Source organism: Phaenicophaeus curvirostris, chromosome 23 (genome assembly GCF_032191515.1).
Source record: "Phaenicophaeus curvirostris isolate KB17595 chromosome 23, BPBGC_Pcur_1.0, whole genome shotgun sequence".
NCBI classification, from domain to species: domain Eukaryota; kingdom Metazoa; phylum Chordata; class Aves; order Cuculiformes; family Cuculidae; genus Phaenicophaeus; species Phaenicophaeus curvirostris.
Genome location: NC_091414.1, coordinates 1,075,612 through 1,097,243, shown reverse-complemented (window position 1 = coordinate 1,097,243; position 21,632 = coordinate 1,075,612). Strand labels below are relative to the sequence as shown.

Sequence of the window (21,632 nt, the reverse complement as noted above, 5' to 3'; positions counted from 1 at the left end):
CCACTTCCGGCCGGCCCCGCCACTTCCGGCCACCACCCCCCGGGGCCCCGCCCAAGTCTCGCGAGATCTCCGCGGGTCACGCGCGCGCTCCGTGCGGCCGCTTAGGGGAAAGGGGCGTGGCCTCCGCGCCGCCGCCTCACGGGCCCGCCGCCATCTTGTTTCTCGTCCGCTGGGCGCTCCGCTCTGCTCCGACCGCCCCTTCCCCTTCCTCCCCGCTTCCCCGACGGGTCGGCTCGGAAGCTGCGCGTTCGCCGGGTGACGGAGGCGGAGGTCGCGGCGCCGGCCGGGCCGGTGAGTGAGCGGGGGAGCGGGAAGGTGGGGGGGAAAGGAGGGCGGGGGCGCGGGGCGGGGGTGGCCGGAGGGGAGGCGAGGGGGCGGGGCTGTTCCCCCGGCGCGCTCGGATTGGCGGAGCCGCTCGCCGCGCTCTCGCTGATTGGCTCTCGCCGGGGAGGCGGGCGCGAGCGGCCGCGCGCTGATTGGCTGGCGAGGAGCGGACCGGAGTGAGGACAGGGAGCCCCAACCGTTTCCCCGCGCGGCGCGGCTGGAGGGAGGGGGGGGAGCCGGAGAGGGTTGTTCCCTTCGCTTCGCTCCGATTGGCTGAGCCGCTCGCCCGCTGATTGGCTCGCGCCGGCGGGAAGGGAGCGGACCGCGGTGAGGACTGTGGACTGAGCCGTTTCTCCGCGCGGAGGGGATGGAGCCGGGGTGGGGGGTCGCGTCGCTCCGGGGTCGGTTTCAGGCGTTGCCGTGTTTTACCGGTCTCTGGGGATTTTTTTTCGCTGTACAAACCGAAAGGGGGTGGCTCCGGGGCCTGCTCGGGAGCAGAAAGGAGCCGGGGCGCCGTCGGGGATGAGCTGTGGGTCGCTGAGGGGTTGGTTGGTCTCTGCTCGGAAGCCAAGGGCGCTCTGAGCTCTGAAAGCACCTGCACGTAAACACGGTCTCCCTAGATTCGGGTTTTTTCCTGAGGAAGAACTGCACCCAGTACTGTTAGAGCATAGGATTGTAAAATCCTTTAGGTCAGAAGGGACCTCCAAGCCCACCAAATCCCACCTCTGCCATGTGCAGGGACACCCCCCACTGGATCAGGGGCTCCAAGCCCCATCCAGCCTGGCCTTGAACCCCTCCAGGGATGGGGCAGCCACCCCTGCTCTGGGCAACCTGGGCCAGGGCCTCCCCACCCTCACAGCAAAACATTTCGTTGTAAGATCTCATCTCAATCTCCCCTCTTTCGGCTCAAACCTCTCCCTCTAGTCCTGTCCCTGCCCTCCCTGATCCAGAGCCCCTCCCCAGCTCTCCTGAAGCCCCTTTCAGCCCTGGAAGCTGCTCGAAGTTCTCCCTGGAGCTTCTCTTCTCCAGGCTGAACATTCCCAACTCTCTCAGCCTGTCCTGGTATGGGAGATGCTCCAGCCCTCGGATTATCTCCATGGTCTCTGGACCCATTCCAGCAGGTCCGTGTCCTTCCCACCTGTGCTCAGTTGCTGTGGTCGTGGGGTGACCTCGAGGTGCCTGTTTCTCCTGCACAGCCAGCCCCTTCCCTCCCGCTGTTTGGTGCTTTGTAAAGACGAGTCATCCTGGTGCACGTTCTCACACTAGCTGTGAATAAAGAGCAGGGACGCTTCCTCACGAGCGCACAACCTGCAGGCCACAGCGACAGGATGGTTCCTGGGTAAGAGCACTCCTTTCTCCTTAGGTCTTCCCTGGAGCTTTGCAGTTAAATCTTTTCAAGTGGGATTTTGGCAGTTCCTGAGTGTTAGCTCAACTGCCTCACCTGATTTCAGAGCAGGAACAGTGTCAATGATCAAAATAAACCCTTTACTGCAGGGCTTCCCAAAATCAAGGGGTTTTTTTTTCCCTATCATGAGGAATTATCGAGGGTTGGGAGAGCTGTGGTTGTGCCGTGGCCGTGTGGGATCGTGCACTCAGGTGACAGGGGGTCTGTGGATGACAGGGGGATGCGCTTGTGTATTTATTCCAGCCCCAAACACCTGGGAGGCTGCTGGGCTGTGTGGGGCTGTTCGCGTTCCAACCTCAAGTGCCTCGCATAGCAAGCGTGCCGCAGCCTTATCTGAGGAATGGCACGGGGAGAGAACAAAGCACCACAAAGTGGTGGTTTTAAAACACACTTTAACCCATTATATTTAATAAATCATCAGGAAGATCTATCTCTAAATAAATCTCTCCTCGCTGTCTGATTGGAACTAATTTAATCTGAGCCCTAGTAAAGTGTTGCCTGCGCTTCGTGGTGTTCTTCCCGTTGCTGCTCGGTGCAGAATCCTGCAGGCGCCTGAGATCCAAGCAGTAAATTCTGTCTTGGAATGCAGCTTGTAATCCGTCTGGGTGGTGTCGGGAACTGGACGAAGATGTGTGTCTGCAGAGGTTAAAATACCCGTGCTTCGCAAACACTCCGCTCCCAGCTTCCAGTCCCATCTCGGCGTCACCAGAGCTTCTTGGAGGCTCCGAGACCCAGAGGGAGGGGAAGCTGGTGGGAATCATAGAAATGCTTGGTTGGAAAAGACCTTTGAGGTCATTGAGTCCAACCGTACCTGTCCACTACTAACCCACCTCCGAGCACCTCGTCCGGGGGGACAAACCCTCCCCTGCTCCTGGCCACCCCGTGGCTGATCCCAGCCAGGTGCTGGTGGCCTTTTTGGCCCCCTGGGCCAAAGCATCAACCGGCACCCCCACGTCCTTTCCCCCCAGGCAGCTCTTCCCCCAGCCTGGAGCGTGGGTCGCGTGCGGCGAGGCCAGAGCTGGGGACAGAAGAGATTTCCCACTTGTATGTTTATAATTTTTTTCCAGAAATCTTATGCATATTCTATTACATCCCAAGGACTTCATGACAGCCAAATCTCAGCTAATTTGGAGCTGTGGCTCCCGCTCTGTCTGACCTTGCGTTTGGAACAGGGAGAGACTGCAAAGAGGTGGCTGGAGGAGACCCCTCTGTTCAGCTCTGAGCAGGCTGAGCAGGAGGCGTTATCGCCTCCAAAAGAACAAGCAGGGTCTGGAAAAGCTCTGCCTGAAAGAATAACGCGCTCTCAGAGGGACATTCTGCCTAATTTCCCAAAAGAAACACAATTGCTTAGGTGAAACTTAATTCTGCTTTAGCTTAGATTAGAGATATTTAGTTTAAATCAAAATATTCAGCTTGAAATAAAAGATACTTAGCTTGAATCAAAAGATATATAGCTTGAATCAAAAACATTTGGCTTAAATCAAAAACATTTGGCTTGAATCAGAAGGTATTTAGTTTGAATTAAAAGGTTTTGAGCTTGAATCAAAAGGTGTTGAGCTTGAATCAAAAATCTTTAGCCTGAATCAAGAGATATTTGGCTTAAATCAAAAACGTTTGGCTTAAATCAGAAGTTATTTGGCTTAAATCAAAACTCTTTGGCTTAAATCAGAAGATATATAACTTGAATCAGAAGGTATTTAGCTTGAATCAAAAGGTATTGAGCTTGAATCAAAAATCTTTACCCTGAATCAAAAGATATTTGGCTTGAATCGTAAGTTATTTGGCTTAAATAAAAATATTTGGCTTGAATCAGAAGGTATATAGCTTGAATCAAAAGATATTTAGCTTGAATCAAAAGATATTTAGCTTAAATAAAAAATATTTGTCTTTAAATCGAAAAATACTGCACTTTTTGCAACAGCAACCGCTTCTTGTGTCACGGACCCCTCCGACCGGGCGTTCCGCGATTCGGTGCCCGGTCCCGGGGTCGTTCCCGGGGGGTTCGGGCCGGGGGAGCCCCGCTCGGTGCCCGCTCCGCGGCGGGTCCCGGGGCGGCCGCGCTGACCCCTGCGGCGCCGCTCAAGGTAACCGCGAAACCGGAAGTGGACGGCGGGGTCCGCGCAGCCAATGGGCGCGCGGGGATTGGCTCTCCGCGCTCCGTTCAGCCAATGGGCGCGCGGGGATTCGCGCTCCCCGCTCCGCGCAGCCAATGGGCGTGCAGGATTCGCCCCCTCCCCCCCCCCCAGCATCACGCAGCCAATGGGCGCGCTGTATCCGCTCCCCTGCGCGCTCTCAGCCAATAGGAGCGCGGGGTTCGCCTCCGCGCCCGGCTGAGCCAATGGGAGTGCGAGGACGCTCTCCCCCCTCCTCGTTTCGCAGCCAATGGGGCGGCGCGGGGCGGGCCGGGCGCGCGCACGGGGCCGGCTGAGCGGCCGCCGTTAAAGGCGCCGGCGCCCGGTGCGGCGGGGACGCGGAGTCCCGGCGGGCAGGGGTCAGCTCAAAGACAAAGGCCATGGCGGGCCCCCCCCAGCGCCGCCGGACGCCCCCGGGGCCGCTCCCCGCCCCACGGGCACGGCCCGCGGCGCCCCGGTAAGCTGGGGGCCGGTGGGGCCTCGGGGGGGGCGACCCGGGAACGGCGCGGGGGACGCGGCCTGGCGGCGGGGGCTGCCCGCAGGGCCTGGGGGGGCCCGGCCCGCTCCTGCAACAGGGAGGGGGGAGCCGTCGTGGCTCGGGGCCGCGGCCTTTCCTCCCCCCGGGGCTGGCGGGGGGCTTCGCGGGGCCCCCCCGGGGGTGGGGGGCGCCGCCCCGGGGCCGGTAACCGGGAGGGTGGGGGGTGTTGAGCGAGAGGGGCGGAAAACAACATCCCTAACCCCGCTCCCCGGCGCTGCCGCCCAGCCGGGGGGGTCTCCCCCAACTGCCCTTGGCGGGGCCGAGCGGGCGGTGCGGGAGCCGGGGAGGGGGGGGGCTCGGGGGGTCGCGGCGCCCCCAGCCCCGGTGCCCTTCGCCCACCAGCCCCGGGCAGCCCCAAGCAGCGCTTTGTTTCCCCTTTTTTTCCTTTGCAACCAAGCACTGAAGGTCATCGGAGCCCCCCAGACCGGCGGTGACAGGCGGAGGGACCGGAGAGAGCGGCTTAGGAGAGAAGTTTTCCAGCATCGAGGATTCTCTCGGTGTTCCCGGTGAGAAACCGAGCACCGGGGCGGCTGGGGCCCAGCGGGGCGGCAGCCGGGGGTGCTGGAGCTAGGCCTCCCTCCGCCAGCACCAGTGACCTTGAAATACCGCTGCTCCGAGTTTCGGGAATGAAGGACAAAGTTTGTTTACGGCACTTTGCGCAGGAAAAAAAAAAGAATCGCAGTGGAAAAAGGAAGCGGCTCCCCACGGCCGAGGGCATCGGGGACACCGAGGAGAGGGTGTAGGTTAGAATTAAAGTTAGTTTTCGTCAAGGAGTCGAGACACATTGCAGACATTCCTTCTTCTCCGCTCCTGCCGGGAGATGCTCGATGCCGCTGCCCTTGCCTCCTCAGGGTGAACTGGGTGACCCAGCTCCGCTGCTCGCAGGCCTGCTCTTATTCTTTAATTTTCCCCTGATTGCTAATTGTTGACCTTAAAAGTACCGCGTTGAGAATTAGAGGTAATTACAGCGCGCAACTTATTTTTATAGGGACGTTAGAAAGCGGGTCCTGGCACCCGAACCCAGTCATAGAATCACCAGGTTGGAAGAGACCCACGGGATCATCGAGTCCAACCATTCCCATCAATCACTAACCCATGTCCCTCAGCACCTCGTCCACCCGTCCCTTAAACCCCTCCAGGGAAGGGGACTCAACCCCCTCCCTGGGCAGCCTCTGCCAGGGACCAATGGCCCTTTCCATGAAATTTTTTTTTCCTAATGTCCAGCCTAAACCTCTCCTGGTGGAGCTTGAGGCCATTCCCTCTCGTCCTGTCCCCTGTCACTTGGGAGAAGAGCCCAGCTCCCTCCTCCTGTCCACAACCTCCTTTCAGGTAGTTGGAGAGAATGAGGTCTCCATACATCGGTGCCAGTGGCTGAGGAAGGACAGCAGCCATCAGCCTGAGGAGTCTCAGAATCGGTACAGCGTCTAAATATTGCTTTAATATTTTAATTTAAGGCTGGTGGCAAAGCTTATTCACCTCTCTGTAGCGTCTGGCGTGTCACACGGGTTCGAATCTGAGAAGGGGCAGAATAAGAACCGTCCCTGTACGCCGTGTGTTAACGATGGTGGGCGCTCCGGTTCATTAGTGGAACAGCAGTGACCTCTGTAACGGGCTCTCGGCCAGCATCAGGCGATTGGCTGGGCACGCAAAGGTCATCCGCAGCATCTGTAAGCAAAAAATGAGGCATTTTAGTACTTTTTGCCTTGAAATGGGGGCGCTTTCAGCTTCTGTGTGCCCCTGAGGTGGGGCAGGAGGCCAAGGAGTCTTCATTATGCTCAGTGCTCGTCATAGTTCGTTATGAGAGGTGGTGGTGTGAGCAGAGGTGCTGCTCAGCCTTTCTAGGTCAAGAGCAGCAGGAGAAACCGAAAGCTTTTGGTAGCGCCGTAAGGGGATTTATTAACAAATTATAGCAGTTCCTGACCTCTTCTTGCGGTGCCGCAAGGGAAAGGAAGGTCCTCACGCCCCGTTTGGCCTGTGCAGGGGAAGTGGTTTTGTCCTTTTTGCCCCAAAGGTGCCCTGGGCTTTCCTGGTTGTTGAAAATGGAGGTGCAGAAAAGGTGTCTTTGTGGTTTCAGGACTTTTCCACACTTGTTTCTTCTCTGAACGTAACTGGCAGCACAAGGAGAGGGGGTTTAAAGAACCAGTTTGTGGTGGGAAGTTGCTGTTGCTGGGCTCCTCGGTGTCTGCAGGGAAGGGGAGGTGGATGCTGGAGGTCACCTTTCCCACCGATTTGGGTTTCGTTGGGTTTATTTTTTCTAATCGGACTAGAATCTTGCTTTTATATAACGTGGCGTGACATCTGTATTTTAATAGCGTGGGCACAGGAAGCCTTTTCTTAATTTCATGGCTTAGCGATCTGCCCGCGTTGTGAGTGAATTGAATCTGTATGGTTGCTAACTTAAAGTCGTTAATTATTGTGTTTTGATAAAGATTACAGTTTATCTTATGTTTCGGAGGGACAAAATGTGTTACGAGACACATTGTCAATAGGATCAAACCTCCGAATGCCTGCTGAAGCTTCCCAGGAGCTACAGGAAAGGGTTTTGGTTTGTTTGTTAAAACTTTGGGGTTTTTTATATGTGCTGATTGCTCCTGGAGGGGGTTTTCTTCCGTTGTCTGTTTATAACTTGCTGTTAGGTCACTTCCTGATAACCGAAAGCCACCCGTTTTGATTTTTGTCTCTTTGTCAGTCAATGAAGGTGACCCAGAGCAGTGGAGATTTGCATGTTTGTGACACCGGCTGGTTTAGAAAAGGGAGGGAGGCCTGGTGAGCCTGCTGGCTTCTGAGCAATGCAGGTGGTGCTTCATTTGAGCAAGGGCTGCTGATCTTGGGAGGCAAAGGGCTCGTGTTTTTTTGTGTGACAATAATGCTATTTAAGTTTTGCAAGGTGCCACGGGGTGATGTAACTCAGAAACGTGAGCAAAGAAAGCAATAGGGAGGTGGAATCTGGGAATAATCCCTATAGAAAACCCTGCAGCCCCCCAAAAGAAGGAATTCTATTTCACTTTTCTGCCCTGAGTACCCACGTTCTCAGAAGACAAAACAGTCACAAGGGCTTGTCAGTAACTCCTGCTTCATGTTCAGCCTTTTCTGGGTTGTGTCTACTCTGGTTTGAATCATTCTTCTTGCCTTTCCCTCTTCCCTCTCTAGCAGCGCGGTGGTGACTGAGCCTAAAAGTGCAGCAGAAGAGCAAGGAAACACGAAACACTTAAGGCTACGTACAAATCAAAGCGTAACTGTGCCCTGAGCGTGTGGCAGGATCCTCAGGGCTGTCCTGGCTGCTCCGGCTGCTGCCTGGGAGCCGGTGTCGCCACGAGGTTAGCAGAAAGCACCCAGTTCAGCTTTTTCAGGCAGTGAAATTGTGTGGCTGTTGGGAGGGTGGGAAAATGAGGGAGCACTTGTAGGACTTTTCATATAGAAACTGTGAATTTAATGCTGAATAATTTATAAATAATTCAAAAATACCAAATTCAAAAACAGTCTCTGGGCTGAATGTGTTTAATCTGTGCTGTTTTAACAGGATTTCTGCTTGTGCTTGTACTCCAGAGCAGTAAATGTGGGTGTTGCATGATCAAAACTTCTGCTGCCTAAAACACACAATGAGAGAAATGGGCAAACCAGCTGGAATGGTGCTTGGAGCACTCCGGCTTTTGGGAGCAGCTGGGGTGCTCTCTGCCACGGATGCCTGGGTGCCGAGGGTTTCCAAGCCAGTGCTGCCGCAGCTGGAAACTGCTGTGGGGTTTGGAAATATTGGAAGCACTTTCTGAATAGACAGAGCCCAGCGCTCAGGTGGCGCAGCTGATGCCGAAATAGCACCTCTGGTCCTGGAAATGGGGTTATTTTTTGTCAGGTTTCAACTTAGTAATAAGCCATGTGCCGTGTACATTGAATATATTCAGGGTCGGTGACAAGGACTTTGGTTTTGTGAGTCCCTGATGTTGCTGCAGTTGTGAAATCCGTTCCCTTCTGGTCGAGAACCCTCCTGCTTTGGGCATCAGGCACTGCCTTGATGTTTTGTGCTAGATTTTTTTTTGCTATAGAGGTGAGAGCCCACAACCGTTCAGGATCAAGGCCAAGTACTTTGTGAAGGTGAATTTGGCATCGCGTTTCTTCTCGTTGTCCTCTCTGAGGTCGCTGTTGAAGGGAAGTGAGTGAAACGTGCCTATGGTGGGACTGGGAAATGCGTTGTGAGGCGCGTAGCTTGTTGAGTTCTTTTAAATTCAGAAAGCTGCAGCACACAATGTCGATTTTATGCTAAGTTGGCTGAGATTAAAGTTTACAGGGTGAAGTACACGATAGGCACTGCCGCAGTGTGCCAGCTGCTTTGTCGTCTGGAGGAGACTTGACTAACTTGACCATGCTTTACTTGAAAGAGTTTTTCCCTTTCTGCTGGGTGTTTAATTTAGGAGCTGGAGAGGCAGCGCGTTTCATCTCAGACACTCGTCCTTGTTTGTCTGGGAAGTTTATTCTTCTGCTCCTTACCATGCCTGCTCGCCTGCCAAACTTGCACTGCAAAGAGCTGCTGTTCAGTAAAGTTTAACTGTTGAAACGCCCAATATCGAGTGTGACCCTTGTGCTCTTTGATTCGAAGAAGAAAGGAAAGGAAAATAACCCGAACAAACAGCAATTCAGATTATTGTGTTTGCTTTCCCTTTTAAAAAAAACAAGGCCTGGGCTAGTTTTTGTGGCGTTCCAATATTTGTGGCCTCATTTTTGACTCTGTGCTGCGCTGTGGGAGGTCGCTTCTATAGGATGGTTTCTGGTTCTATGCTTCTGGTGGGATTCCAGAGCTGAATTTCTATGTATTCGTGTGCACTCCCAAACCCTGCCTGACATTAAACATGATCTTTCTGTCCCTCCAGTCCTCCTGGCCACAAGTCAGTGTGGGCTGCTGGACACAGGACTTGTGGCAGCACTATAGGTACTTAGCACCTTGCAAAAAGAGATTTGATGCTTCTGTATGAGATGTTATTCCTGATGTTTTTCCTCCCCAAGGAGTGAAGCCAGCAGGGAGTCGCGTGCCTGGGCTGCAGCGTGGGACTGTCCGCACTGGCTGCTGCCTGTGCTGAGGTGTGGAACTCTGTACGGTTTCTGTGTCCATGCAGTGAGCGCCTTTGCTGTGCGTTGTTTGTGCTGTCGGATATTCCCTTCTCCTGTGCAGCCAAAGCAGCTTTGGAGCTTCTGTTCTCATTTGTGCCGGCTGTGGAGCACGTGCCATTCCCAGCTCAGATCCCAGCGAAGGATACTGCTGCCTGCAATTGGATGACGATCCAGGGCTGTAATTGCATAATGAACGCGGTATCACGAAGGTTATCTGGCCAATTTCTGCTTTGCATGAATGAATCCGAGGTGGTTACTCTGGCCCTGCCACCTCCCCTCGAGAGGAGCCGGGGTCAGCTCTGCTGCTCTCTCTCCCTGCTGAGTGGAGAGGCAGCTTTTACCCCAGCTGCCGAGTGTCTGCGAGAGAAGGGAGGAGAGGAATTCCTGCTCTAGGTGCTGTGTGGAGAGAGGGAGAGCAGGAGGCAGGGCTGAGCGTGTGATCCAGCCGCAGTGCTGTTCGCCGTGGGTTGGCACCGGGAGCGGTGCGGAGCAGGCTTGGCCCCGCTGGCTGCTGGAGCCAAACCTGCCTGGTTTAACGAGCTGTCTGTTGTTGGAAGCGGTAATCCCGATCCCTTGATCTGACTTTGCAACTGATTCGGGCTTAAATCAAAGGCTGTACCTCGCGTGAGTGCAAACAGAAGGGATGCATTAGGGGTATTAGGGAGCTGATGCTCCAGCAGTGCTTTGAAAAGAGAATAATCTGCTGCTAAATATTCATAGAAAAAAATAGTGAGAAGGTACCTGAAGAGGGAGAGCATCGTGTTTATTTTTTCTGCCCTAAGGCAAGTTCAACTCAACTCCAACACGGTTTTGCAATCTGCTCTTAAAAACCTTTAGCTATAAGTACTCAATATCCTCCGAAGGTGATTTTGTGCAGCGCTTAACGAGCCTGGTCATTGTGCTTAGTTTTAATTGTATTGAACGAGAGTAATCTGCAAACACCCAGCCTGGACCGATTCTCCTGTCGGCTGCAATCAGCCCCTCGTGGTGCCAGCTCAGTGCTTGGAGGGCTCTGTGTGCAATACCTCAATAAAAGAAAGAAAACTGAGGAATTTCAAGAGTTTCTTATAATGGTGCATTGGAAGGAAGTGCTTGTGTTTTGAATTATCTTCATTTTACTGAAACCCTCCTGAAACTGCTTATAAGAAGTTGAAAGGTTCTGTTTTCAGCAAGGGCAGTGCTTCAGGCTTCTCCAAGTTTGTGGTTATCGCCTTTTTTGCGCTGACCAGAGGGCTGCTGTAAATTTATAGCTGCCTTACGGATTTATATATTAGATAAATAAATCTAGTGTTAGAGTCTAAGACTTCTGATTTTGGCTCATGGTCTGGCTGTAACTTTACTCATACAGAGGTTCTTATGCTTTACTAATAACAGCATCACTGCTGCCGTGGTGGGCTGAAGTAATTGTGCTGTCTGCTTAACTCTCTGCATTGTACAGTCAATTATGTTGCATTTTTAAAGTGTTCCTCCTTCCTTTTTATTCTGATGTGGAGTGTTGGGCTTTGTTCAAAGCTGATCTCAGGTCCAAGAAACCACTGTATAAATCTCCTTTAATGCAGTGCTGCTCTCCTCCCCGGCGCTCGGCTGGGTGATGTTTTATAGGCAAAGCCTTGTTTGTGCTATCGTGTTGACATCGGAGCTGGGAATGAGTCTCGTCTGGATGTGTGTGTTGGGGTGACTCCTTCAGCAGGTGTTTGGCCCGCGAGCCGTGGCAGCACATGCCAGCCCGGTGCTCTCTGAGCCCCACTCCCAGGCTGTGTGTTCACTGATTTTTTTTTTTTTTTTCCTGTGGAATCATTCAAAATGTCAAGAAGCAAAGGCTCATCTGTCATAACCTCACAGCCTTGCATACTCTGACTTGTCTTCCCTTTTGTTTCAGCAGGACTGGCCACAAATCACAGCGGTTCTGCTCCCTGCTGTAGCGCTTTGCGCCGCGCTGTGGCAACATCTCATCGTTTTATTAGAGAATCCTGGAATGGTTTGGGTTGGGAGGGACCTTAAAGCCCATCCAGTTCCACCCCTGCCATGGGCAGGGTCACCTCCCACTGGATCAGGGGCTCCAAGCCCCATCCAACCTGGCCTTGAACCCCTCCAGGGATGGGGCAGCCACCCCTGCTCTGGGCAACCTGGGCCAGGGCCTCTGCACCCTCACAGGAAACTATTTAGGAAAAACGTTTGCCTGAGCTTCTGTCTGATTTCTTTTTAGCCTTCATCTCCCTTCTGAGGATGTTTGGCTGGAATATACTTCTGTCACGTCATACAACGCTGTGTAAAAGAGGCTTTTTCCCATAACCCAAGTCATGAGAATGTGACTGCGCCGTATGCAAAGAACCCAACATTTCTGCTATCGCCAGGCCCTGTAGTACTTGATGATGTTGCTAAGTTATTGCCTCCTTCATCGAGAGCCTCAAGGCTTCCCTCTGATACTCGCTGTTTGCATATCCCTTCGGATATTTGGATAAATGTCATTTAGATCTGCTCTCCACCCAGCTCGTTTTGTTTGGTTGACTTCTTAGTCGAGGCCAGGAACTTCAAAGCAGGCACGTCCGAAGCTGAGCTGTGACTCTTGCTGGCTGGGGAAGTTGTTCTCTGATTCCTGTTCCCAGGCTGCCTTGGCGAGCGGCACCGGGGATGCCTGGGAATGTCCTGTGGCTGTGGTGGGACCTCAGTCAGGTGGGCTCTTCCTTGCTCTTGGGGTTCCAGCTCAAGAGCTCTGGGTGGGATTGCGAGATCGGAGATCTTCGTTTTGTGTGTGATTATACCATAGCTTGTGTTTTCAGTAGCAGGTTCTTGCTCAAGCGTGCAGATCGTAGGCATCCAGGGTGAGACGGCTCCATCTGACTGCTTCCGCCTTCCCACGGCGTTAAAGCCAGAGCACAATCTGGCATCTGTGTAGGAAAAAAAACCAAACAGGCAACAAAAATCCCCAAGCACAGATGCTGAAGTTGTCTTTGTGCTTGCTTTGTGCTCCTGTGAAGTAAAGCTCTTAAGGCTTTGTCAGCTGCCACGGGGTTTGGGAAGTTCAGTGTTTGTGAAAGGTGTTCTGCTCCTGCGAGCACAAAACTCTTAATTGCCAAGTGTTGATGGCGTAGTTCTCGAGATGTGCTTGCTGATCTGCTCCGCAATCACCTCGGGGCAGTAGACCAGCTTTTTGGCCTGCTGTTTCTTTTTCCCTTCGTCTGGAAGCAAACTGTTTGCCTTCGTGGAGCGTAGTCCAGGCTGGGTGGGCTGGATTGGCTGTTGTGGAGCAGTTTGGATTTCTCTTTCCCTAATCATCCACCTTTATTGTTTGTAGGCGCTTCCAGTGCCACTTGTGTATCCATATTTTAACGGGAAGTAATTACTGCAGTCACATTCTGAGCAGTTTTAACCTACTTTGGCTTTTATTTCAGCATTTATAGTGATTGGATTCTATAGGTTCTTCAGAAAATCAGCCTGTTGCTGACTCTTGTTTCTACTTTTGCTCAGTTTCCTACCAATTATTCTGAAGTCAGATGAAGCGGCAACTGTCCATGGGTTGAGCATCAGGCTGCTCATTTTGCATTCCAAAATCAGCCCTGTGTTTGCATTAAAGCCAGGAATCTTTTTGTATTCATCGACAGGACTTTTTAAACACTAGATGCCTGGAGTAAACCATTCCTAGCTCTTCCTGAAACCTGGATGGATAACACAGAGACAGGTATTGAATGGAAGAAATTTGCTTTACCCCTAGCTGCACGTAAAAGCCTCAATGGCGGTGGGATTTTCTTCCTCTTTGTCTCATGACCTTTTTTTCTCTCTTTTTTAACCTGTAGGAGTATGCTGAGCATTACGTTCCAGCGCAGCGTTTAAGTAGGTTGAGTATCAACTCGGTTTTATTTGGCAATAAAGTCTTACAAAGCAATTTGGCTAATCTTTGAGATGAATTGTGTCTCCAGTTGCAGAAAAGACCCTGTCTAGTCTTGGTGTTGAAATATTGCTGGCACCGAGCAGATTTCAAGGATTAACTTTTATTTATGTGCCTAAACTATTTCTTTGTCTACGTTTGACAATGCAGATCGGGGAGCAGGAAGAATCAAATACCAATTTAGCGCTCTCATTGGAATATTTATCTCTCTGTTTTCTTATAAATACTTGAAATATCTCAGTTTGTGGGTGGATGGGATTATCATGTAAATAGCTGTTGAAGAGTCACCAGGTAGCTTGTCAGTCACTCATTTCCATAGGTTCTACACCTGGAGTTCCTCCGGTCTTGAGCTTTTGCTTTGAGGCTGCAGATAGGATCTTCTGTCCTTGTCAAGATCGCCTTCAGCTCTTCCCACGCTGCCCGTGCCCTCCTCTCGGGTTGATGAAAGGAAAATACAACTGCTCAGAGTCTGCCCTGGCAAGCGTGGGCTGCAGGAGGGAGTGAACTAATCGTCTGGCGTTCATCTCTTTGATCTGTTAATAAGATTTTATGGATCGTCGTTGCTTTGGAACAGTAGATTTGGAGAGCACTGGTGATTGGTGACTGCCTCCTGCCAGTGTGTGTGTCTTGTACAGGGTTGCTGTCCCTCCCTTTGACTTGGGGAGGGGCTGCAATAAACCTCTGGATGAAGGGGAAGCAGGGATTGTGCCTGTCTGTGTCAGAGCTAAATCTGTTCACGTGTCTTTCTCCATCATATGGAGATTCACAAATATCTGTGTATCCTGAGGTCTGTCACTAGAAAACGCGTCACCATTTCTGTCTTGCTGAGAGTTCTGGGAGACACAGAGACTCATTGTTTTCACATGGGGGGTGTGTGTGTCATTCATGGAAAGTTTGGAGCTGTATTTGTGCCCTCGTGAGTGTTTAATATCTAACTCAATGGCTTCCTTTGCTCTGCTTGCCCAAGAAGTGAACGGTGACGGCTCCAGCATCCACTGGGATTCATCCAGTGCATGGGAAGGACAACCCAGTGGGACAGGACTTGGTGTCTCGGCAGATCCTACATGTGCATGTGCGTTTTGGCATGACTGCCCGGTCCTTCCAGGCTGTGATCCAGTTGGGAATCCTGCTGGAGCCACACGCTTCTGTCACACGTGGGACGCCAGCAAGGCTGGTCTTGGTGTTCCGAGGGATTCCCCAAGTTGTGCAGCTACTCCCATTCAGTATTAACTAGAGTTGTCGTAGGAGTTCCTTGTCAGAAAGGCAGGACTTGATCTCAGAGTTTATGGGGGAAAGGAATTGTGTCAGCTGGAAATCAAGATGTGCGCACATAGTGCCCCACAGGCTGGTTCTGTCTTGGTCCATGAGGGGTGAGGTTGGTCAGTGCTGAGGGCCCTGACCGCTTCCCCATCCTCCCCGCAGCACCGCCTGGCTCTAAGGGAGAGTTGGAACACAGGTATTGCGCTGTTGTTCCCTCCTAGTAACTTCTGGAGGCTGCTTACAGTAAATAAAGCTGTTTGCAGAGACACCAGGCTTGATGGAAGCGTGGGCAGCGTCCAGCGTAGATTTAAATAACAGCCAGGCATTCTGCATTTTCCAGACTGCTTCTGTCTTTGGAAAAAGAAATAAAATTGTTAAAGCCCTCTTCTAGAGGCTGCGTCTCTGTGTTGTTGTTGTACCTGGGCTGGCATACCTTATTTTGCCAGTTTTCCAGAGCATTTGTCCAGGCTGGCCCCATCCAGTATTTCTGGGGCTTGGAGGGGATCTCTTGGCTCCTGCCTCTCTCTGTCATCACTAATGCTTCTGTACGTTTCTCCCAGCTCCCAGGATGTCCACAGACGCGGGCTTCGGCACAGCCGGCAACAGCGATGCCCAGCAAAGCCTCCAGTCCTTCTGGCCACGAGTCATGGAGGAGATCCGCAACCTCACAGTGGTGAGTGGCCTCGGCAGTTAGAGTCATAGAATCATACCAGGTTGGAAGAGACCCACCGGATCATTGAGTCCAACCATTCCCATCAATCACTAAACCATGTCCCTCAGTGCCTCGTCCACCCGTCCCTTAAACCCCTCCAGGGAAGGGGACTCAACCCCCTCCCTGGGCAGCCTCTGCCACTGCCCTTTCTGTGAAAAATTTTTTTCCTAATGTTCAGCCTGAACCTCCCCTGGCAGAGCTTGAGGCCATTCCCTCTCGTCCTGTCCCCTGTCACTTGGGAGAAGAGCCCGGCTCCCTCCTCTCCACAACCTCCTCTCAGGGAGTTGTAGAGAGCAATGAGGTCTCCCCTCAACCTCCTCTTCTCCAGGCTAAACACCCCACAACCCAGTTGTGCTGTTCCTGAAGAACTCGCAGTGGGAAGCGCGTGGCAGCAGGAGAAACCTCAGCCTAACGTATTCCTGCTGCTTCTGGGATCCAGTAGAGCTGGTTGCTCACTGCAAGGTGGCCTTACGAGCGGATAAACAATCATTCAGCCAGGGTTTTGACTGTTTGCTCCGCTGCCAAAACTCGAGATAGGAATAGAATGCAGCTGATTGATAGTGTAACGAGATGTCATCGTCAGACATTCAGCTCTTTCTGGACTAAACCAGAAGGCAGCATTGATTCAAAGGTTCTTTTAGCAGGCTGAATGAATTATCTTCTCTAGGGCGGGAAGGAGAAGTGATTTAAAATAGCTACAGGTGTACATGTAGCTGCTGTAAGGTGTTGCAGCTCACAGAAGGCTGAGGGATATGACCTCGTGCTGTACTATGTGGGTTGTTTAACTGCTGTTTGCCTTCTGTAATGTGAAAGGGAGCCCTTACCCACACCGAAGGATGAGCCCCTCCAGTACACTGGGAAGGTGCTGCCGTTTGGAATACAACCCTTAGTCTTTCCCCTCCTTCATAAATTCCAGCCCCTGGCTACTGGCAGGCACTTTGTGAATGGATTTTGGGTTTAGGCTGCTGTGCAGAGCCTTCAGAATGGGCTCCTTTGACAAGCATCAAGTTCTGAAAATCATTTGATTGCCAAGGGTGTTATCACACACTTTATTAATCTAAAGATATTTGATTAAAAGAAATCCTGTATAGGCCGAGAATAAAAATGGACTGAATGAGAAGCTTCTATTTCTTTTCCATCCCCAAAAGAGATGTGCCTGAGAACAAGGGCGTATGGTAAAAATGACTTTTCAAGAGAGATGTGATACAGTGGTGCTGCAAACACGCTCCTGTGCATTTAATGTAGCTGAAAACAAAAGAACTTGGTTGAAGATGGGCTGTTCAGAGTGAAACCCCCAATGCAGCAGCCTGAAGATAAGCTGCTTTTTTTCAGCCTGCGTGCAGATCGCTGATTAAAGAAACAGATGTAGAAATTTGTATGCATAACCAGAATTAATTACTTTCCTCTTTCAGCACAGCAAATTCTCGTGTTCCAGAGCTGTAGTTTGTCTTCATCTCCACATGAAAGGGGTTTATTCTACAGCTTATCAAGTATGGGCAGCTTAATTTTTAACTGTCGGGTGAATCTATTTATTGGATTGCAAGCTTGTAAGTCATTGAAAATGGAACTGAGGACAGAAAAAGGGGAGTTGGAGAGGAAAAGGAATAACTGTGAAACATTCCTGTGCAGTTGTTCCCTGCGTAATCAGATCCTGAGGTGTAGTGTGCACCTTACGGAAAATGTTCCTGTGGATGTGAGTGAACCTCAAGCTGCTGCAGAGGGCAGAGCAGCTTTGGTGCCTTCCTCTCAGGGCCTCTCTGCTTGCTTCTGTGTCTTTGCAACGAGCCACCAGGAGCTAAAATTCAGGGGTCAAATCAAGGGACCTGCTCTATCCCTCTTCTCTCTCTGAGGTTACAGAAGGGTCTGTAGCCTGGTCTTGGAGAAATAAGAAATGGGGCTAGGCTGGAACTCTCATTTCGGCACCACAATGGGTCAGAAGAGGCGGTGAAACGTTGAGACCTAATTTGGAAAAAAGAAAAGATGAAGAATTGGTGCCTGAAGTTTTTCTGCTGGGCGGGAGCCAGCGCTGGTCACGCTTCCCTTCACCGGGGCGCTTGCCTATTCATTTTGATTTATGTGACATTTGCCTGTCTGCCTTAAAGCAAAGCTTTAAGGAGCTTTGGTTTTTCTCTGTTTTATCCCTTCTGGATGGGCTTTAGTAGCGTTGTACCTGTGCCTGCCTACTTGCAGCTCTGCTGTTGGTAGAAGTTAGTGTACTTCAGACTGGTAGGAGCTTCACAAATTACAAATCCTGTCCTCATCTTTCTCTCAGAGGCTCTTCAAAAAGACAGAGGTTTTTAATAAAAATGAAAACCCAACAACACAATCCCTCAAAAAACCCACTTTGGGATCTTTTTCCAAGCCCTAGCACACCCTTAACGTGATTATGTGGTGATTCCTGATTGAAAATGCCTCCTCCGAGCACCCTGTGTGTTCAAGCACAGGTCACAGCCCTGGTTTTCCACTTCTCATGTCCCCAAATCCTTCCAAAACACCGTGTTCACCATGGAATGCAGCAGCCCTCAGCACCCCCACCCCACAACGTAGTTTGGATTTGCAGTGTGTTACCTGTCACTCAGATTTCTCTCTGGGATGAAGGCACAGAATGCTTTTTTAATGTATATGTGCATGTAAAATAATGTATATATACATGAATTTTTACTGCATCAATCACATGCTATGCCCCCTGCTGGCATGTGGCTAGGCCCCACGCAGCTTCCATGGTTTTTTACTTCCCTGGAAAACAGCATTTTCAGCAATTCTTCCCCTCTTTTGTTTCTCTAATGCGCCTTGCAGCGCTTTCTTCCCCGGAGAAATGATCTTCCTTATATTTTCTACGGCATTTTTCTTAAAATGGGAAGATGTTTTCTCCAAAGCCCTTTGTGGGTAGGGATTCTACGTTCCCAGTGCCACGGGATGTAGCCCCAGCTTTGCATGCTTTTTAAGATGCTCCTGGAATATTGTTTTATTATCCCCCTTTCTACCTTCAGAGAGGGGAGCCTGGTGTCTGTAGCAAAGCTCAGCGGTTCTCTGACCCATGAGCTCTCCCAGGGCCTCCTTGGTGGTGTCTCTGCCGCTGTTACCGACGGGTGCATCCCAGCAGTGCTCTTTGATGGATTTCTTCCTATTTTCCATCAAAAAAAGCAGGAATAGAAGAGAGGAGTTTTTTTAACAAGGTTCTTGGAAGGTTTTTTATCACCAAAATTGGTGTCTAGCATCAGGGACATACAAATAAAGCAAAGGAGAGTTTGTCCTGTGCCCCACGGAGCTCTCGTTTGCCTTCATTTTCTCTGGTGACTCTTTTTGTAAATTCCAATGGTTTCTGAGTCCCGAGACACCTAATCAAATTAGTCGCTTCAAATATAAATAGATGCAGAAATGTGTGACTTTAGAGACGTTCTCTTCTGCAGAACAACTTCAGCGTTGAGGTGGGATGGCAGATACAAGTGTCTGACAGAGAGTTCTGTTGAACTATATCAGTATGAAATCCAGAGAAGCGGATGAGAATCCCGAGGCCAGAGGAGAGGCTGCCATACCTCAAAGAAAATGTTATTTTTGTAAGTCTGGTTTTAGCCAGTTTAGCTCCAGACAGCACGACTTGCTTTAACGTTTCTTATCTTACCTCTGTTTCCAGTTAAGTGTCAGTAAAAACTCTCTCAAATGTGATCTCTCTGCAGAAAGACTTCAGGGTTCAAGAACTCCCTCTGGCTCGTATCAAGAAGATAATGAAGCTGGATGAAGATGTGAAGGTATGCTTGTAGGGTTTCTCCTTAAGGATTTATGATCCTTTTGGTCGATATTGTAGCTATAATTCCTTGCAATTCGTTACTACTTATTATTTATTATTATTTTAAAAGCATGCCTTAACAGCTGCCTTGAATGCAACGTTACCTGCCTCCTAGAATTAAACTGAGCTGGGAAAGCAAAGTCACTTGAGGTCTTTGCTGAAGGCTTTTGCAGCTCTGCTTCCTTCTGCTGAATACCAGTCTGTTGTATAATTCTGTGTATCTCCTGGTTTTTGTAGAGTTTAACTGTCTCTTTTCAGGGTTCCTCCTTGTTTCTCTTGACTCTTCCTTTCACAAAGCTCTGAGGTGTTCAGTATAAGGAGTGATGGCACTGAAACGTGTGCTGAGCTGTTTGGAGCTTTATGGAGAAAATAAGCAATAATTTAGATGGATAACAGGGATTCGATGCAGTATTTGAGCTGAACCTTTGACGTGTAGCTGATAATACATGAATCAAGTCCTCCCTGGTTTTTAAGGTGGAAAGCTATCAGACCCTGAACCTCCTAAGACAAAAGGGAATGGTTTGTGCTTCCTTCTTGTTTTTCTCACTACGACACCATCATTCTGTTCAGACAGCCTTTAACAGTTAACTGAAACCCTGACAAAGGTGAGTGGTGTCTTCTGGACAAAGCAGATTTTCACTCAGCCCATCCAGGGAACAAACCCAGGCCCCCAAGATCCCTGTTCAGTGTCCAGACTCAGTAAATTGTCGCATTTTCACTGATTGAGGGCAGGATGAGGTTTTAGGGCGGAGCAGGGATGGAGGGGCAGATTCTTTAACAAGAAGGCTGTACTAGGGAGTAAGTGTTAATGCTAGCCAGCTAATAACAAAAGCACTTAATTTGAGTAAAACTGAGCTGGAGACTTTTTAAGGAAAAGGAATTTGGTGAGGCAGAGCCTTTGCTCTGGCTTCCAAACCTCCTGTGCAATTTCAGCATTCGTTTCGAATTATACAAATGTTACAGCTATAAAGTAAGGGCCAGGTTTTAAAACAAGCCCTCAGCCCATCCCCTTCAGTTTCTGAATCGTTCTCACATGTGCCAAAGCACCACTAGGAGAAGCTGCTGATTGAGTCCCTCGGTGAGTGTGCACTGATGCCATTTACTGGCCTGCCATGATCTGGAGTTGATGTTTGACTTGTCATGGAGGAAACTGGATTTGAGATGAGTTTTAGACGCCCAATGTTCTTCATGCTGTGTTTAACTCTTCGGGCTCTCCAAGCCAAGATCTTCTGTGGAAATTCCCTGTTAATGCAGCTGCTCGGATTCAGCTGACACAATGCAGTTGCTCTGAGTGAGAACACTGCTGGCAAACCTAACAAAAATAATGTTTAAATTGTACATTCAATTGCAGATGATCAGCGCAGAAGCTCCCGTGTTGTTTGCCAAGGCAGCTCAGATATTCATAACAGAATTGACTCTGCGAGCGTGGATACACACGGAGGATAACAAGCGCAGGACTCTGCAGGTAATGGGGCTGCTCTGACCCAGCCTTCAGCTGCTTCACGAACCGCTTCCAGCTCTTTGTTTCCATAACATGAGACGTGTTTTGTAGACAGTAACTTCAGTACCTGTGTTGGTCACTAGAAACCTGTGTACAAAACACAGGGCCCTGTGTAACCGTGCCACTGAAATGCTTGTTTCTTAATGTGGGATCTGGAGAGCACGCTCTACTTTGACACCATGAGAAAGCTCTGATTTTAGAAGTCTGGTTTGTCAGTGGATAAATAAAGCTGAAGAGTGGTTTTCCCTTTTTGTTGTTGCAGAGGAATGACATCGCCATGGCAATTACAAAGTTTGATCAGTTTGACTTTCTGATAGATATTGTTCCGAGAGACGAGCTGAAGCCTCCGAAGCGGCAGGTGAGACACAGAAATTCCCTTGTTGTCTGCCCTTCCCTTGGTGTGATTTCAGCTTCTAATTAAGAGAGAGTTGATAGAGCAATACAGAATCAGATTTAAACATGAGGTTTGTGCCCCACGCTTTTAAGTGTTTATCTGCAGTGTATTTCAGGTTCTGAATTTTTTTAATGGAAGTAGAGCTTGAGTGGAGATTTTTAAGGAGCCTGACTTAGGCATTTACTGAAGTGACAAAGCCTGTTGAATAGCTCTGAAACAAAACGTTGCCTTTAAAAAACTTTAAAAAGCGTGCTGGGTCTACATTCTTGGACTTGTAGACTTCTTTGCTGACAAGTACCACATCCCGCATGTGTTGGGGCAGTTGTTGCTGCTGTAAACATCCTTGACTGGAAGCTGTGAGGTGTTAGAGGGAGCTTTCAGTCGGATGTTTACAGCCGCAGGCTGCTGCGGGCAGCTAAGCGCCAAAGCCTGAAACCCAACAGGGTTGCATTTCCCTCTGTGTTTGAGACTGCTGAAAATGCAATGAGATGGGGTGGAAGCTCAGTCTTGCTGCTTCAAATGCACAGAGAGACAGATGTAGACGAACTTATCTCCTTCACCTAAAAGCTTCGTGTTCTGCTGCTAAGTTTTCC

The 21,632-nt window shown here is 50.4% G+C and overlaps 1 protein-coding gene across 5 annotated transcripts in view; it reads left to right on the top strand.

Annotated features, from left to right (window-relative positions):
- Window positions 1-115: 115 nt before the first annotated feature.
- The window catches only part of NFYC (nuclear transcription factor Y subunit gamma), a 31,220-nt gene continuing 9,703 nt past the window's right edge, over window positions 116-21,632 (top strand). For 3 of the 5 annotated variants that reach the window (XM_069875505.1, XM_069875504.1, XM_069875501.1), the window contains exons 1-5: window positions 116-291; window positions 15,206-15,318; window positions 19,035-19,106; window positions 20,496-20,609; window positions 20,908-21,003. In XM_069875505.1, the coding sequence (XP_069731606.1) occupies window positions 15,214-15,318; window positions 19,035-19,106; window positions 20,496-20,609; window positions 20,908-21,003 (387 nt within the window). In that variant the 5' untranslated portion in view covers window positions 116-291; window positions 15,206-15,213. Of the gene's footprint in view, window positions 292-4,881; window positions 4,906-5,237; window positions 5,358-15,205; window positions 15,319-19,034; window positions 19,107-20,495; window positions 20,610-20,907; window positions 21,004-21,632 lie in introns of those variants that run through there. The other 2 variants (XM_069875502.1, XM_069875503.1) reach the window with 2 other exon arrangements.